The 17,902-nt window shown below is 44.3% G+C and overlaps 1 protein-coding gene and 1 long non-coding RNA gene across 4 annotated transcripts; one reads left to right on the top strand and one right to left on the bottom strand.

Annotated features, from left to right (window-relative positions):
- The first annotated feature begins 1,446 nt into the window (after window positions 1-1,446).
- Window positions 1,447-8,438, top strand: LOC121137937. Its single transcript, XR_005875196.1, has 4 exons — window positions 1,447-1,604; window positions 6,446-6,497; window positions 7,975-8,041; window positions 8,304-8,438. It is a non-coding gene; the product is annotated as an uncharacterized LOC121137937 (long non-coding RNA).
- Window positions 6,759-17,399, bottom strand: LOC121137936. Of its 3 annotated transcripts, none has more exons than XM_040740817.1 (7): window positions 17,203-17,399; window positions 13,937-14,102; window positions 12,684-12,815; window positions 11,820-12,003; window positions 8,407-8,522; window positions 7,376-7,473; window positions 6,759-7,213 (listed from the first exon to the last, which is right to left on the bottom strand). In XM_040740817.1, exons 1-7 carry the CDS (start codon window positions 17,333-17,335, stop codon window positions 7,167-7,169), a joined length of 876 nt encoding a protein of 291 aa, XP_040596751.1. In that variant the 5' UTR covers window positions 17,336-17,399; the 3' UTR covers window positions 6,759-7,166. The 3 variants fall into 3 exon arrangements, with proteins under 3 accessions (XP_040596751.1, XP_040596753.1, XP_040596752.1); XM_040740819.1 differs by lacking the exon at window positions 17,203-17,399 and adding an exon at window positions 14,883-15,023; XM_040740818.1 differs by lacking the exon at window positions 17,203-17,399 and adding an exon at window positions 14,883-15,023 and having other exon boundaries at window positions 13,937-14,099.
- Between the last annotated feature and the right edge of the window lie 503 nt (window positions 17,400-17,902).

Here is a 17,902-nt window from a genome sequence, read left to right as displayed (position 1 = left end):
GCAGCTAAAAGCTTCTTCTACTACAAGGTCATGTGGAATCTGATGCTCTCTTCTGGACTTTTTGTTTTACATGCATGTAGTGTACAGGCCTTATGCACGCAAAACACCCATACATGTAACTATAAGAAACAAGCCTTTAAAAAAGCACAAATGAGTATTTAAGGCCAACCACACCAAAAAATAAACATTGCATAAATTATCTTGGAATTCATTCTGTCTGTTGTGTTATCACTGATGGTAGATATCAAGGAAACCAGAGACAGGTTTTCCTAATTTCCTGATTTGTTGATTCTCTGTTGGTTACACATCATGCTTCCCAATCCCACTATTCCCCCTACTCGTTCCATTGTATCTGCTGTCTGCCTTTCCTACCTCTCCAGTAAACAAAACAAAACTTAATAGGAAAGCCCAATCAAAAATAAAAAGAAACAAAAGTCTTCACAAGGATTCTGTACTGTATTCCAGTGACTCACACACCATACACTTTAGTCTATACATCTTTTCTTGTGAATGTTCCACACCTCTGGCTTCTATTACATTAAAAATAATTGATGCTCACTGGGACTCCTCTTGTATATCCAATTGATGCCTTGTGTCATGGAGATCCTGAAGCTTTGGGTTTGCAGATCCCAGCCCTTCACAGGCTCCAGAGTTCAGAGATGAAGAGGATGTCTGGGTGGGATAACTCATAGTCCTGGTTCTGGTCCTGAGTTGTAGCTAGGTGAGGTAGTCTGCATCTTTCCCCCGTCTTCACTATCAGGGTGAGCTTTCCAGCACTGTACTAGTTACTCACCCAATACAGCAATTAGAAGGAGGGGCCAATTCTGCTGACCTCAAACCATCACATCTGGCTCAAACACACAGACCACATAGGGCCAGCTCTACTGTCTTGCCCAGTTGAAGTGTCAGGAACACTCTCCTAATTGCTGCAGTTGTTGAGGGGCAGAACTGAATCTTCTCTTCTCATACCCCAGATAGCAACTCTCCTACCACTCCAGGTAGAAGAAATGGGAAATACTCTCCTCTTCTGCTCTTATAGCCCTCATGGCCAGCTCTCCTGACTGCTGCCAACAGTGTTAGATCTACTGTGCTGCTCATTTCAGGTACAGGACTCAGTTTCCTGAGTTCTACAGTTGGGGAGGGGCGGGTCCAGATCCTCCTAGTGCTGCCTCCAGTGAAGGCTGTGCTTCACTCTGTACATCCCCATCCTGTCTTCAGTGGTACCAGGAGAAACTGATGTCAACAACACAGACTCTGGCAGGGCAAAGGATACAGACATGGCCTTTGACTGCAGCCTAGGCCCAGAGGACACTATGGACCCTGTTGGCAACATAGGTCACTCAGATCTGTATGACCTCATCAGAAGCACATCCCTTGGAGACTAACATGTTCCTATATGGTAACCCAAATCTCTATATGTGTTTCTTGTTTGGCAACACAGGTCACGGACATACACAGATACCGACTGCATTTGCTACATGGACCCAGGCATGATCCTAGACCATGAATACCACCATGACCCTGGTTGGAAATGTAGGTCACTGAGATCAGCAAGGAAGCAACAGCATGCCCCAGGATGGTCCAGGTGGTGACCCAGATTACAGGTATCTACAATGTCGTGGTGGCTCCACTGCTGGCCCTTAGACTCAGACGAAGTTCTTGGCAACAGTCCTGAGTCAGATGTCACTATGGTCCTCGGTGGCATCACAGCACTCTTTTTTTAATTTTATTTTCCAGTTTAAATTTAGATAAGAAACAAGGTTGCTTCACAAGTCAGTTCCAGGTCCCTCTCCCATTCCCTCCATTCCTCCCATGCCCTCCCCACAACCCCCCGTTATCCCCTCATTTCCCCAGGGAGGGTGAGGCCTTCCATGGGGGTGTCCATAGTCTGTCATTTCATATAGGGCAGGGCCTAGACCCTTCCCCAAGAGTTCAGGGTGAGAATGCACCTCACATTGTTCTATGGGAGTCCAAAGTCCGTGTGTATACTTGGGATGGGTACTGATCTGCTGCCCAAGGCTCAATAGATTACCTAGGCCTCCTCACTGACACCCAGATTCAGGGAGTCTTGATCAGTCCCATGCTGGATTCCCAGGCTGATGCCTGGGATTCAAGAGTTAACCTTTGTCTGGTCAGCTGTTTCTGGAGGTTAAACCAGCCCAGTCTTAATCCCTTTGATCATCAGTCCTCCCTCTCTGTTACTGGCTTTCTTGAGTTCAGCTCAGTACTTAACCAAGGGAGTCTGCCTCTTCTTCGATCAGCCACTAAATGAAGTTTCTGTTTCCCAGACTCTCTGGCCATAGGATTGTAGGCTGGCACTCCCCAGATCTATGTCTAAAATCCATATATGAGAGAGTACATGCCATGTTTCTCTTTTTGTGACTGGGTTACCTCACTCAGGATGGTTTCTTCTAGTGTCATCCATTTGCCTGCGAATCTCATGATTCCATTATTTTTGTCTGCTGAATAGTACTCCATTGTGTAGATGTACCACATTTTCTCTATCCACTCTTCGGGTGAGGGACATCTAGGTTGCTTCCAAGTTCTGGCTATTACAAATAAAGCTGCTATGAACATAGTGGAACAGACATCTTTGTTGTATGAATGGGCATCTTTTGGATATATGCCTAAGAGTGGAGTTGCTGGGTCTTGTGGTAGGTTTATTCCCATTTTTCTGAGGAATCTCCATACTGATTTCCAAAGTGGCTGAACCAGTTGGCACTCCCACCAGCAATGGAGGAGTGTTCCCCTTTCACCACATCCTCTCCAGCATAAATTGTCATTGGTGTTTTTGATTTTAGCCATTCTGACAGGAGTGAGATGGTATCTCAGAGTTGTTTTGATTTGCATTTCCTGGATGGCTAAGGATGTTGAGCACTTTCTCAAGTGCCTCTCAGCCATTTAGACTCCTCTATTGAAAACTCTCTATTTAGTTCTGCAGCCCACTTTTTAATAGGGTCCTTTGGTGTTTTGGAGACTTGCTTCTTGAGTTCTTTGTAAATTTTGGAGATCAACCCTCTGTCAGATGTGGGATTAGTGAATATTTTTCCCATTCTGTGGGCTGCCTTTTTGTCTTGCTGACTGTGTCCTTTGCCTTACAGAAGCTTCTCAGTTTCAGTAGGTCCCATTTATTAATTGTTGATATCACTGTCTGTGCTACTGGTGTTATGTTCAGGAAGCTGTCTCCTGTACCAATTCGTTCAAGGGTACCACCCACTTTCTCTTCTAAGAGGTTCAGTGTGGCTGGATTTATGTTGAGGTCTTTGATCCATTTGGACTTAAGTTTTGTGCATGGCGATAAACATGGATCGATCTGCATTGTTCTACATGCCAGTCTCCAATTATGCCAGCACCATTTGTTGAAGATGCTTTCTTTATTCCATTGTATATTTTTAACTTCTTTGTCAAAGATCAGATGTTCGTACGTGTGTTGGTTAATACCCGGGTTTTCAATTCGATTCCATTGGTCTACCTGTCTATTTTTGTGCCAATACCAAGCTGTTTTCAGGACTATAGCTCTATAATAGAGCTTGAGGCCAGGGATGGTGATGCCTCCTGACGTTGCCTTGTTGAACAGGGTTGTTTTGGCTATCCTGGGTCTTTTGTTTTTCCATACAAAATTGATTATTGTTCTTTCAAGGCCTGTGAAGAAATGTGCTGGGATTTTAATGGGGATTGCATTGAATCTGTAGATTGCTTTTGGCAGGATTGCCATTTTACTACATTGATCCTACCTATCCAAGAGCATGGGAGATCTTTCCATTTTCTGAGGGCTTCTCTAATTTCTTTCTTTAAAGATTCAAAGTTCTTGCGATACAGGTCTTTCACTTGTTTGGTTAGCGTTACCCCAAGGTATTTTATGTTGTTTGTGGCAATTGTAAAGGGTGATGTTTCTCTGATTTCTCTTTCAGCCCTTTTATCATCTGTATATAGTAGGGCTACTGATTTTCTTGAGTTGATCTTGTAGCCTGCCACTTTGAAGAAGGTGTTAATCAGCTGTAAGAGTTCTCTGGTAGAATTCTTTCAGTCATTGATGTAAACTATCATATCGTCTGCAAACAGTGAAAGTTTGACCTCTTCCTTCCCAATTTGTATATCCTTGATCCCCCTTTGTTGTCATATGGCAATAGCTAGAACTTCAAGTAGCATGTTGAAAAGGTATGGAGAGAGTGGACAGCCTTGTTTTGTTCCTGATTTTAGAGGAATTGCGTTGAGTTTCTGTCCATTTAGTTTGATGTTGGCTGTTGGTTTACTGTATATAGCTTTTATTATGTTTAAGTATGTCCCTGTTATCCCAGATCTCTCCAAGACCTTTATCATGAAGGGGTGTTGGATTTTGTCAAAGGCTTTTTCAGCATCTAGTGAGATGATCATGTGATTTTTGTTTTTCAGCTTGTTTATATGGTGGATTACGTTGATGGATTTTCGTATGTTGAACCATCCCTGCATCCCTGGGATGAAACCTACTTGATCGTGGTGAATGATTGTTTTGATGTGTTCTTGGATCCGATTTGCCAGTATTTTATTGAGTATTTTTGCATCAATGTTCATGAGGGATATTGGTCTGAAGTTCTCTTTCTTAGTTGTATCTTTGTGTGGCTTGGGGATCAAGGTTATTGAAGCCTCATAGAAAGAGTTTGGCAAAGACCCTTCTGCTTCTATTGTGTGGAACACTTTGAGAAGAATTGGTATAAGCTGTTCTTTGAATTTCTGGTAGAATTCTGCACTGAGGCCATCTGGACCTGGACTTTTTTTGGTTGGGAGACTTTTGATGACAGCTTCTATTTCCATAGGGGTTATAGGTCTATTTAAATTGCTTATCTGTTCTTGATTTAGTTTTGGCAAGTGATAGCTATCCAGGAAGTCATCCATTTCCTTTAAATTTTCGAATTTTGTGGAGTACAGGTTTTCAAAGTATGACCTAATGATTCTCTGGATTTCCTCAGAGTCTGTTGTTATGTCCCCCTTTTCATTTCTGATTTTGTTAATTTGCATGTTCACTCTCTGCTGTTTGGTAAGTTTGGACAAAGGTTTGTCTATCTTGTTGATTTTCTCAAAGAACCATACTCTTCGTTGCATTGATTCTTTGTATTGTTTTCCTAGTTTCTACTTTATTGATTTCAGCCATCAATTTGATTATTTCCTGGCATCTACTCCTCCTGGGGAAGTTTGCTTCTTTGTGTTCTAGAGCTTTCAGCTGCATCACAGCACTCGTAAGACACATGCCTTTGTGGGGACACATTTATGATGTGGGAGGTCCTTCTGTGTGTTACAAATATGTATTGCTATGCTTGGTTAATGAAAAAAGCTGTTTTGGTCAATGGACAGGCAGATTTCAGGTAGGTGGGAATTCCAAAGAAAGAGGCAGGGAAAAGAAAGACAAAGGACAGACACCATGTAGCTACCAAAAAGGTGCAAGGCCTGGTCATTCTCTGGTGTGATAAGGTCACATGGAGATACACAGATTAATAGTTAAGAGTTAGTAATTAAGAGGGAGGCAGTCAGTGAAAAGCCTAAGCCATTGTCTACACAAGTATAAATAGATATTAAGTCTCAGAGTAGTTCTTGAATAGTGGCTTTGGAGAACCAATTGTTTGGTGAGAATTCGGTCCACTGGGACTGAGACTAGGTTGAGAAAAATCTCCCAACATATCCCTTTGACTCTAATACAGGCACAGGTTTTGATATAGACTGGAGGAGTTACAGATCTCAACACAGACACCCACAGCTGTGTCAGGGACAAGGAGGAAGACATAGCCCTTGGCAGCATCCCAGGAAGTACATCAGTGTCATGGCCTGGATGGCAATCAGGGCTTGAATATTTTACATATTGCCTTAGTAAAGGTTTGGCTTTCCTGAGAGTCATAAGAGAAATACTGTATGTGTTTCTCATTAATTTGTTCCAAATGATCATTTCATTAAACGTGTATACAGAATAGTATACTTTAGGGATAGCTAAATGTATGATAATATGGATACACTATGGACACAAGTGGATACAGTCAAGAGTTGGCAACACCATTCACATTCAAACACAATTCTTCTGTGTAGCCCTGGATTGCTGAGAACTGTGTAGCCCAGGCTGGACCCCCAAGAGTTCTTGGGTTACAGGATGTTCTGGGTCTGTAGGAGTGAAAAACCAAACATGACCAAAGATATTGTTCTTAAGAATGAAAAATGGGAAATCTCTTTGTCTGGAACAACTTAACATCAACAGAATCTTCCATGACAGATTTCCCATCACATAGGGAGGGCTAGGGATTCAATCAGCTTGCCAAAGCCATCAACAGTGAACTGACAGAAAAACACTTAGTCACCAACAGCCCTACCCTCCATCTTGTACACCTCACAGGGGCCTCCTGCTGTGGAATGTCAGGGTTCTCAGTAATTCTTGTCTCAGGCTTAGTGTATCTCAAGCTTGTTTTTGATGCTTTCTTTTCTTCAGGAGAACTGAGTCACCAGACCCATGGATCTGATTAGGAGTGGACCACCTGGAGGTGAGTTGGTATTTGACACACTGATGAGTTCACAGCTACAAAGGATGTCTTCTTCTGAGGAGGCCTTGATCCTAGTGTGGAGAACACTATGGGATGAAGATGTCTATTTCTTCTTTGTCCTCGTCAGTTTCCCTCAAGACCTACTAGCAGAGAAGGAAAGGAACTCAGACCCAGAGCAGCCAGGCTGGGCCACAGCTACACAGAATCAGGGCCTAGAGTAATACTGAACAAAGAAATTTGTCTTAAGAGTTAAGAATGGAGAGTCTCTTTTTATTAATAAAAATGGACATTTTATTGAATAGAGGATTAAAGGTAGAACAATGTAAACAGTAAATAGCCTTAGCAAAATAGCAAAACAAGAACAAAAGAAAGAGCAAATGAAATCAAAGCCTCAAAACATAACAAAGAAAATGAAAAATCCTAAAGTAAACAAAACCCAATAAAAAACAAACAAAAAATTAAGCTGAACAGATTGCTTAATTAAAAAACTAACTTAATCTTTCTGCCTATTTTATAGCACAGAATTATAGCTGTGGCTAGCCTTGGACACATGGTAGGATTGCAGTCGCTAATTGTAAAAAGCCTTTGCAAAGCTAGAATAGCCGTGTGTTCTGGGGGATTTGCAGGGTATTTTCTGAGGAGGAAGCCTTGATGGACAATGCCACAAGTCTAAGTTGTTGGTGTGTTCTTTGGCTTCTCAGTTCTGTCAGGAGATTCTGTGTGAGAAGAAAATGCAGTCAGTCCCAGAAGCAGCCTGTTTGTGGCATAGGCTAGACAAAACCAAGGGCTATTGCCACAGAGGAAGCCAAAGTCAAGAGTCCCCACCCGCCATGAATGCCAACTTTGCAGGGGTCAGGAGGCAAAAGTGGCCCACTTGCCTGTGACACTTAGTGCTCCTGCTGCAGCAGCTCTGTCTGCAGGAGGCTGTCCTCCTGGGCTGTGACATGTTCCAGCTTGGATTGGAGATTTGTCTGAGCTAGAGGAAGGAAGCAGTTGGGGAACTGTCGTGGAGGGGACCTGCTTTGTCAGCTCTTGAGCCTGAACTAGCTCTGTCCAGCTGGACAGGAGAGAATGACCTTCCTTTCAGCTGAGGGCTTTCCCTGAATTCCCCCAGGGAGAAGGGTCAGAGTGCACCTGGGCCTGGATTGTTTTCTCAGATTTTAGAATCTGCTGGAAGTTGAACTGAGAACTACACAGCTGGACAAGAGAAGAACAGCACATTTCTCCAGGTTCCCAGATAGACTACTTTAAAAACAATAACACTGTAGCGTGTCTGAAACAGTTGGGGACAGATATGCATGGCCTTGGTTAGATACCAGGTGAATGGGAGCAACCTGGAAAACTGAATGTAGATCTTCTAGGGGAGCCTACACAACACTGAAGTTTAGACTCTGATTATTCCTACAGCACAGAAACCTGCCTGGGTTCAAATCCTCAACCACTAAATCTTCTTATAACCAGAAAAATCTTTTCACAGGAAACAGATGCACACTGCAGAGAGCCTGTAATCAGCAGGAGTGAACTGCACACAGATCTGCACAAAGGTAGGGACTTCTCTATAATGTAATCTTCAGGAATAAAGGAAAGTGGCAGAAGCACACACTGTCCTCCACAATTAACCCTCCCCCTGCAAGGTTTAGGAAACATACGGGGATTTGTGGGGAGACACAGCTGGCAATGTGCTAAGAAGATACCAGACAGCTCAGAAGGGAATAAGAGCACACAATCCCCAGAAACTGCTAAGAGTTTCTTTGTGAATTTCTTGTTGACTGGGCCAGCACAATACCCTGAGGTGTTCTTTCCCAGGCTGTGACTGAGAGACTTCCATATGGCAAGAATCCCCAGAAGGACTGAATCCAGGTACCGGGACACACATGGTTCTAACTGTTCCTCCAAGCTTGGCTCCTACCTCATCTCAGAGATGTTGAAGTGATCCTGCAGCTTTTCTGTCAAGTCCCTCTGCTGGGTGAGCAGCTCCTTCTGCTTCAGCAGGCTCTTCAGTCTTTCATCCATGTTGACTTCCTCCTGTTCATTAGAAGATTGTGCTCTCAGTGGAGGGTTGCACACCCATAAACTCATGAACACACATAAGTACATGTATGCACACAAACAAGCCTGTTGTAATGCAATAACATGTTTAGGGTTCCAGTTAATGCTAATATAAGAGCACTCACCAGGGATACTACTGGAAGATTAACTTTAGTTGGATGATATGAGAATAGAATGGGCATGAGAGATAGACAGTCAGTCAGTGAAGTGCCTATCCTGTAAACAGTGCACAGACAGGTGGACCTGTGATGTCCTGTCCTGCTAGCCAATCATGCTTAGGAAATTCCCCAGGATGTGCAGTGTAGGAATGTTCCCCAGAACAGGACCACTGGATGGTAGTTCACCAGGCCACTGCTTCTTAGTTGCCCGCAAGGCGAGCCACTTCCTCCAGAAGGAGCTCTCTTTACCACAGGCTGTCTCAATTTGGCCTGAAAGCAAAGAGCTCAGGAAACTACAAAATCTCCACAACCAGGATCCCAAAGAAGCAATTCCTCCCTGTAAGGTGATTGGATCAGGGAGTTGTTTGAGTAACAAATGGCTGACTAAGTCAGGCCTAATGATGGCAAGTTTTACTTAATGCTGAACAACATTCTATAGAGAGTTCAACCCCACTGTACTTTTTCACTCATCCATGATAGACATCTATCCTCCTTCAAAACTACTTTGAGGAATGCTGCTACAACCATGATATCCCCTGGCTTCTCTGTGGACACCTACCTCATGTTTTGGAATCACTGGGTCACCTGGGGCTTTCAGTGAAACTTTATGGAGACTCTCCTGTGCCTTCTCACTGTATTGTACCATTTAATACCACCAGCCATGTCTGAGGTCCTCATTTCTCCCAACCCTCCATGAGGCTGATTTTAACTCAGAGTGAACATCTTTGAAGAAAAGCAGCTACTGAGTGCTGCAGACACAGCACATGGCGAGTGCTTTAGACACCATGAGCCTCAGTGGGGTGCACTGAGACAGCCCCATTCTCACACCACAGCATGGCTGGGGGTCTCCTGCTGACATGGGGCAGCTGGAAGCACATTGCAAGTCAGAATCTCTTAAGGAATGAAATCCTTGACTTGCCACATTGGCCTCCTCCTAAATTTCATGTACCATATTCCTTTGGTTTGCTGCAAGGATTTCCTTGGACATTAATATTTTTGTCTACAAACACCTGAAAATCATGAGTTACAGCAGGTTTTCTGACCTTTTGTGCTGGGGGACTAGGTTGACATACCTATAAATGGCCAGCAGCATACAATGTTTGTTTGATTCAAAGTGTGTGGCCACAGTACTTTCTCAATATATTGGTCTCCATCATCATTAAAGGTGTTCCATGTGTAAGTAAACATACAAATGTCCAGAAATACACACACACAGGTTTTACAAATACACACACACACACACTTACCCGTACATATCTAGGAAACATGGGCACACACACTTTCCTGTCAGACTCCCCCACATGTGGTCACATACACATACACAAAGCAACACTACTCTACAAGCAAAGGCCAGCTTTCACACATGCACACACACAGAGCGGTTCATACATGCATACATTCACAGATGCACAGATATGCACATCACAGCACACACACACACACACACACACACACACACACTATCGAACCTAGAATGGCCAGGGAGAGGACTACTGCAGGGGAGTAGTGGGTCCTCTCTGCTTCCTACAAGGCTCTTAGACTCAGGCAGGCTCTGCTACCCTGGCTGCACTTACTTTTCCTTCTGTGAACTTTATCCATCTTGACACTCACTGATCTCACAGGTTACCAGGTTAGCCCATCATACTCTCTTCACCAAACCAACACAGAAGTCCTTGACAGCTCAAGGTAAGGAACCTTACCCACGGTCAACACCCAGGAAGATTTCAATTGGTTACACTGCATATAATATGAATTATCCTTAATGTCATTCAGAAGGAGCTCAGTGATGTCAGCTGCAGTGATTTTCTGGAATGCAGTACTATGCAAAATGATGAGAGGGAATCTGTCCAAAGGCACAGTCAGCAACATAAAGTCAGCAAGGAGATACACTGTGGATTCCATGTTGTGCAGCAAAGAGAAAAACCAGGCATTTGTTGTGGTGTTGCCTCTATGCAGTGAAAGGAAAGAAGTCTACTTTTCATTTTAAAATATCTGTATGCCTTTAATCCCAGCACTCGGGAGGCAGAGGCAGGGGGATCTCTGTGAGTTCGAGACCAAGCCTGGTCTACCGAGCGAGTGCCAGGACAGCCTCTAAAACAATACAGAGAAACCCAGTCTCAAAAAAAGAAAAAGAAAAATCTGTATAGTTAGAAACACATTAATATCAAACAATAAAAGTAAATAAATGACAGAGAACCTACTACATCCTTCCTCTCTTTCTGAGCTAAATTAGAATAGATGAAACAACACAAGATGCACCTAGGAGGACATGAGATCCAAAGAGTGTTGGGCATGCAGAAAGACAAGACAGAAATTTTCAGATTCTCTGAAAGACCTGAGCTTAGGGGAATACAGGAGGGAAGAGGACAGGACAACACCGGATTTCATTATGTGGCCTGCAGACATACACACCATTGTACTCTTTTCCACATGGCTGCACTGGTCACACGCAAACCACAGAAATCAGAAGTGAGCAGAATAAAGGGAAGAAGACTTTATGGTGAGTGAGCAGCTGTCACAGTCCTCCCACATCTATGGTCATCCAGTCAGCTCCAGACTGGAAGCTCCAGAATGGGAGAAATGTCCACCAAGGTCACAGAAAAGGGGCTGACAAGGTGTCAGTCGGCCTCCTGTCAGTGGGAAGCACGAGGTTGGCAAAGAGACAGAACATGCTGGGTGGTGGAGCACAGGCCTTTATTCCCAGCACGCGGTAGTCAGAAACGGGCATCTCTATGAGTTCCAAGCCAGCCTAGTCTACAGAGTGAGTTACATGACAGTGTCCAAAGCTACAGAAAAACCCGGTCTCGAAAAAACAAAAAAAAAGGAAGAGAACCCAAAGAGATTCATGAAGAAAGGTCTACATGGCATCCAGAACATTGACATATAGAATCACACTCTTAGCATTGGCACTGGGCTCGCATCCTTGAAAGCTGTCTGCCAATCTTTGAGTTTCTTAAAAGAGGATAACTCTCCAGAGAAACTTGTGAATGATCACATAAATGATCAATGAGATGGTATGTTTGTGGGAGTCTGGATGGATGGGTAGAGGGTTACTTGGGTGTCTCTAGGTTTATACTTGACAGGTGGGCCGCCCTCCCCTGCTGCCTCAGCCTACCTGATGCTGCTCAGCACAGGGGTCACAGATCTTCCCATGGATCTCCTTAAAGAGCCTCTTCACCTCCTCACAGGACTCTTGCAGTTCTATCAGCTCCTTCCGCAGCAATCTGTTCTTCAGTCTTGACGCATGTACGTTTTTCTTCAGCTGAATCCATTCTCTTAGGACCTGGCCATGGCAGTAACTGAACCACACACAAAATATGGTGAGTTGCACCGAGCAACCATTTGAAATCCCTATCTCCAAATACTACCAGTCCTGAAAAGTCCCAGGTACTCAGACAGCCCAGGAATGGAATTCTCAGTAGCGAAACCAGTATCACTCAGAGGCAGAGAAAATTCTGAGACTAATCAAATTGCATAATTTAGACAGTAAACAAATTTCAGAAAGACTCAAACTACTTCTGAAAACCCTGGTACCAAAACGGATGCTGTGCCTCTAGGAACAGAGTACAGACCCCACCTGTACTTAACTCATCTTGGTATTGGTAAAGCATCTACAGCTAGAAGCAAACACTATAGAATGAGTGCAGAAGTCCCAAATGGAATAAATTATATCTAGGGGTCTCATGGAAACCAGCTCTGAGAAGTCCCTGTCAAGCAACAAAATCATTGGGCTGCCAGACATCCCCTTCCTGGTGCACACCATTTGTCTATCTAACGGCTCCTGGAGCTGGTGGGACAAACGTGCGAGGACCTCTGTGTTTTTCTACACTTAGGAAAACTGAGTACAAGAGGCACAAGTTCAACGGCCACAAGGCTGACTGCTAGCGAACAGGCAGTCAGGTTATAACCAGAGCCCTCACATCGGTTCACTTCAAAGAATTGAAGAAACAGTCCCTCCCAAGCCAAATCAGGCACTTACCTGAAGGATTCAGTCTCCTCGGTCAGCCTGTTGCATTTGTCCAAGGCATCACTGATCTCCATGGGCAATTTCTGAATGTCAGACATCACCTGGTTATGCTCCATAGTGAGCATCTCAAGCTCATAATTCATCCTGTAGTAGGGCATGGCCCCAAGACAAAAGAACTCCATGAGCCAAGGTGGCATTGGTTATCTGAATAAAGCTGTGTCATAGATTATACCACCCAATACATGCTACAGCCTGGCACTTATATGGTTGGAATTCGTGGTGCTTAATAAACTTTCTGTTCTGTTTCCAGACCAAAAGAGGTAGGAGATCTAAAGAGAGGGAGCCAGGCTGCATGAGCTCGCTGTGGGGGTCTAGAGCTGGATATTAACTCAGTGAGAATTTCCCAGCAGTCTGTGCCACATATCTAGACCAACCAGGAAACTATGATGGCATTGCTCCTGTCTTCAGAACAGGGTTTCTAATTCTCATATGCCTATAGCTTACACAGAGGACCAGGGCACACAATCAATGTTTCCAAGGAGGAATGCCAACTTCAGGATGGCATTATAAACTCCACAAGGGATTCTAATATTCCTCCAGGGTGAACATAATGTCCAGGAGGTTTGCTGCTCAAATGGGATTTTCTGGCCTCAGAAGTGCCATCACCTGGATACTGTGAGAATGTAAAATCCTCAGTACCTGTCACAGATGCCAGATTGCTAGAAATTCATAGAAACAGAAACACACATAGACAAACACAGACCCAGACATGCACACACACATTGGGTATTGTCACAGAGTAGAGAAGAAGACGAAAGAGAAACAGTGATGAGTTCCAGGCCTTCAAGTGACACACTGAGAAGGATGAAAGCCACCAGGCACCTCCAGTTTCTGCAAAAGCTTTGAGCACAAAATCATATCCTTGTCAATTACAAAGACACCACAGACACACAGCACCTGGCCTCTCCCAAAATGCAACACCTATCAAGGCATCTTGGAATGCATGCTGAGAGCTCAGACACTACTGTTCCTATCCCCAAACTGTGATTTTGGCCACAGGCTCTGCTTTTCATTTAGAAGAAGCATAACAGCCTGTGTCCCCATCTCACTCCTAAAACAGCTCCAATTATGCATTGTGAATGCACTCAGGAACATCAATTTACACATGAGGACAGCCTAGAATTTCAACCTCCTGTTCCTCAAGAAACCTGAAATTGATACTATGGTGTCAGGATGGTCAGCAGAGAACTGGACATGATGAGTACCTGTTGTTCAAATCCTTGGTGCCATAATTGGCCAGGATTCCACGTAGTTCATTTCTCGCACATGTCATATGATGTAACTGAGTGGTGAGTTTCTCCAGATTCTTCATCTGCTGATCCTGTTCAGTGAAGGTGGAGAGTTGGGATGATGCCTCTCCAGTAGTCCCTGCTGGTGGATAAAGCAAATGAATGTGTATTATTCAATAGCGTAGCGCCAAGCCAGTCCACTCTAAGTTTCAAGATGGAACCAGAGGAAGAAAAAATGCTAGGCATGGTGAAGCTTCCAAACAGCATGGCTGGTATCCTCAAAGTGGGGCCCCTGAGCTGTGTGTTTGTCCTAAAGCACTGTGAATAATCATGTGCACCATTTCCGATTGTAGCCCCACTGGTCCTGGAAGTCATAAGCAGCCCAGCTATGTAGATTTGGAGAACAGTGTTAGCTCATATCTGATGCGATGCAGGTAGGTCCTGTTGTCTCTAGAGCTTAATAGCACCAGGTCCTGATCACATGTCTCCACGACCAAAGAACCTGAATCCCTGAGGCCTTGGTGCATGGCTACATTAGTTTCCGTCCCTTCCTGTTGGTCTCAGATTCCCATGGAATCTGAAGGAATCCACTGAGAATTCCATACCAAGAGAGTGTCACCTAATTAGTCAATCTGTTCTTCTTGCCCCTTTAGGTCAGAATAAAATGAAGGAGCTCCAAGAACAGCAGCTGCAGCCTGCACAAGTCATGGCTCTCCTAAAATAACCATCAGAATCTTCTGACTCTGATCTGCTCTTTAGAAAGCCAGGGATACAGGATAAGTCCTTACTTCCCAGAAGCTCCCAGCTCCTGAGCTCCTCTACCAGAAGGCTAAGCTCTAGTTCACCTCCCTCAGGAAATTCCCCATCCTCTGCTGAGAACTCAGTGTGGCTCCCCCAGAACTACTTATTTGTCCACATTTACACTGAGACTGAAGGCCAGATTCCTTCTGCCTCTCTCTTCTATCACCATGTTATCCATTCTCTGTCCAGAGCAGCCTGCTGAGTCTTGACAAAACATATATGGGCACTGAATAGATAATTCACAGGCATTTGATGTTTCCATAGCACCTATGCCATCACAGAGAATACAAAGGTGCTCTCCATGACACCATAGAATGTCAAGCCAAAGAACGATTAGAGTCACCTCCAGCAACCCTCACTTACCTACTTGCTCTTCTTCATTTCCACAAAACCCATGTTGCCCTTCCAAGGACCCTTCCCAGAAACATAAGGAAAGTCCTTAAGCACCGGCTCCTTACACAGTCAGAGAACTTGCTCTGCTTCATTAGAATATGTTCACTACTTCATGTATGGGAAGTTGGAAAGTGAATTCCAAACATGTCCCAGGAAATGAATCAACACTTCTAGAGATCTCTAATCAATAGTATGACAAAGAAAAGATGTAGAGGAAATGTCAGTCCCCTGATGGGAACAATCACATTGTGGAGAATCCACAAATCTGTTACTGTATGTGGGTGTGGTAGGAGATTGTGGGTGTTCTGTCAGAATGAAGAAAATGTCCCATAGTTAATGATGAAAATTACCCCAAATCATCAGCAGAACACATCCAGCCATTGTGATTTTAACAAATGTGTGATCAACTAGTTGCATCTCAGACTGGAGATGTCAAAGACTAAGGCTCTCCTGGTGAACCCTCAGACTGAAGAGCAAGTACTCTCAAGAAGAGGTCTCGTTCATTCCTGCAGTCGAGTTTGAGGAAAGATGAATAGCTAGGGAGAGGTCAGACAGAGATGTGTAAAAGCATTTTCAGAAAATCAAATGTGTCACAATCATGAGGAGAGTATGTAGTGTGTCACTAATGTGGAGCTTCACCTAGAGCTACACAAAAGTCAAATTCCTTGATCTGAAGCCACATGTGACATTGCACATGCCCTTAGGAAAGGTGACATATCCAGCTTAAAGAACAATATTCATCAGATTATGGCAAGGTCAGGCAAAGGGCACAAGAGGGGAAATAATTAGGTGTCCTTTGCCTTATAGTGTTCACAGAGCCCCAATACACACTTCTCAATTTACTGATGGTCCTGAAATGAAGAGCTAGTACCGTGCCCAGCCTGGATAGCAAATTCTCCAGAAATCTGAGCTGTGGCTTCAAAATTTCCTTGGTAGATCCCAGAACAAAGGAGTGCGGTGGAGCAAACTATGTGCTTTCAGATGTTATATCAGAGTCACAAGCCATGCTAGTCAAGGTTAGGTATCTTAGTATTACCCAATTGTAATAGAAAAGGGACAGAGCCTACTCTACACACTGATTCTTCTCAGTTAAACCTGATGCACTGAAGTATTCTCAGGAAGTGTCCAACAGATGAGACTTTGCCCAAGGAAGTTCTGAAAGAATGGACTTGAGTCTTCCCCTCCATGGATGTCAGTTCTCCCATGTCTCTATAAGGAGTTGGAGGAATCAGAATTCAGCTGGTTTCCTGTCTCGATGATTGAGGTGACACAGTGGACAGATTAGTCAGGCTTATTCACATCTGCAGAGGATGGACCTTGGCTTCACAACCCTCAGCCCTGTTCTTGACAAACCTGGAAAAACTGCTACTGTCACAGTCACTCAGGTGGTGTACACATGCCAGAGTCACTTGATCGATGCTTCAGACTCTAATGATAATGGGGAAACCATTGTAGGGTGAGAACATAGTCACCTGATTCACAAAAGCCATCCTCAATGACAGTCAAGAAAGGACGCCCACAGCTGGCAGGATGGGAACACTGTCTGCCCAGGCCCACTGGCTCTAACAGCTCTCAGGCTGAACTGGAGATCTGTGTGCCAACAACAGCTAGGAACTTGGAAATCTTAGGGGTCACTGGTAGGCAGCAGGATGTGATGGCTCCTGCCTTGCTATTGCCTGTCATGTGAAGTATGAGAACCTCAGGCTTGTCCAGGGCACTGTCCTTTCCCAGCTATTAATGGCACATACCATAAAGGACCTTGCTGGGGGGAGTGCAGGGCTGGTACTGAAATCTCAATAATTCTTCTGTTCCTCCTTCCCCACTCAGAGGGAAACCAGAGTGTCCCCAACAAGGGTGCTATAGCCTTGTCAATTCCTGACTCTGCTAAGCTAACCATCATGAATCCTTGATCTGGGTCTGCTCTCTAGGAACCCAAAGAAGCAGTGTAGGCCTATTGCCTCCCAGAAGCTCCCAGTTCCTGAGCCCTAGCCTTGGAAGGCTAAAGCCACCTTAGCCAGAGAGATTCCCAGCCCTATCCCTGAACTCACTGCTTCTCCCGCAGGACCATTTATTTCTCCATGTTTTCCAATGAGACCTAGTGCGTTCTTCCTTCTCCTTCACTCTGGTCTCTCCAGGCTGTTCACGTGCTCTCCCAAGTAGTCTCCTCACTCTTGAGAACATGTCTCTACGTCAACCTTATAGACACTGAAGAAATGTCCTGAAGTCAGTTGGTGTTGCTACAACACTAGTGACATCACGGGATTCCAAGACCTCTCCAGGACACACTAGAATGTCCAGAGAAGATACTGCAGATGTCATGGTGCACAGCCTTTGCATCCTTGCTTAGTTCTTCCTGAACTAACCAGAGGCTAATGTTTCATTTCCTGGAGTCTCTCTTGTGACACAGAGGAAGCCATTCAGCACTTTCTCTTCCAAAGTTAGAGATGTCTCTGTGCTTCACTATTTCATCCATGGAGTTGAAGGCTCACTTGCCAAACACTGCCAACAATTGTATCTTTTTATACTTACTATCCATAACCAATAACATGAGAAATAAAACATGCTATGGATTAGCACACCATGATGTGAATGGAGGAATGTGGAGTCATCTGAAGTGAAAGTACCGGTGATAATTTATGGTTAAGGGAAATGGCCATTGTGAATTTATAACTGTGCTCAGGCTGTTATAAAACTCAAAGTGCTCTACAATGTCCTCTCTACATGCCTGGTATATTAGTCAGGAGTCTA

The sequence above is a fragment of the Mesocricetus auratus genome, unplaced genomic scaffold (genome assembly GCF_017639785.1).
Source record: "Mesocricetus auratus isolate SY011 unplaced genomic scaffold, BCM_Maur_2.0 Super-Scaffold_100799, whole genome shotgun sequence".
NCBI lineage: Eukaryota > Metazoa > Chordata > Mammalia > Rodentia > Cricetidae > Mesocricetus > Mesocricetus auratus.
The sequence above is the reverse complement of the archived record's forward strand: the minus strand, read 5'-3'. Positions and strand labels throughout refer to the sequence as shown.

Bases quoted from the DNA above. Each gene is read 5' to 3' on its own strand.
- LOC121137936 (XM_040740817.1), bottom strand. From the start codon at position 17,335: ATGTTCTCAAGAGTGAGGAGACTACTTGGGAGAGCACGTGAACAGCCT. The intron at 8,523-11,819 runs GTAGGCTGAGGC...TCTAATGAACAG, and splicing joins CCTGTGCTGAGCAGCATCAG to GAGGAAGTCAACATGGATGA. The intron at 7,474-8,406 runs GTAGGAGCCAAG...TCCTTCCTCTAG, and splicing joins TTCAACATCTCTGAGATGAG to CTCAGACAAATCTCCAATCC.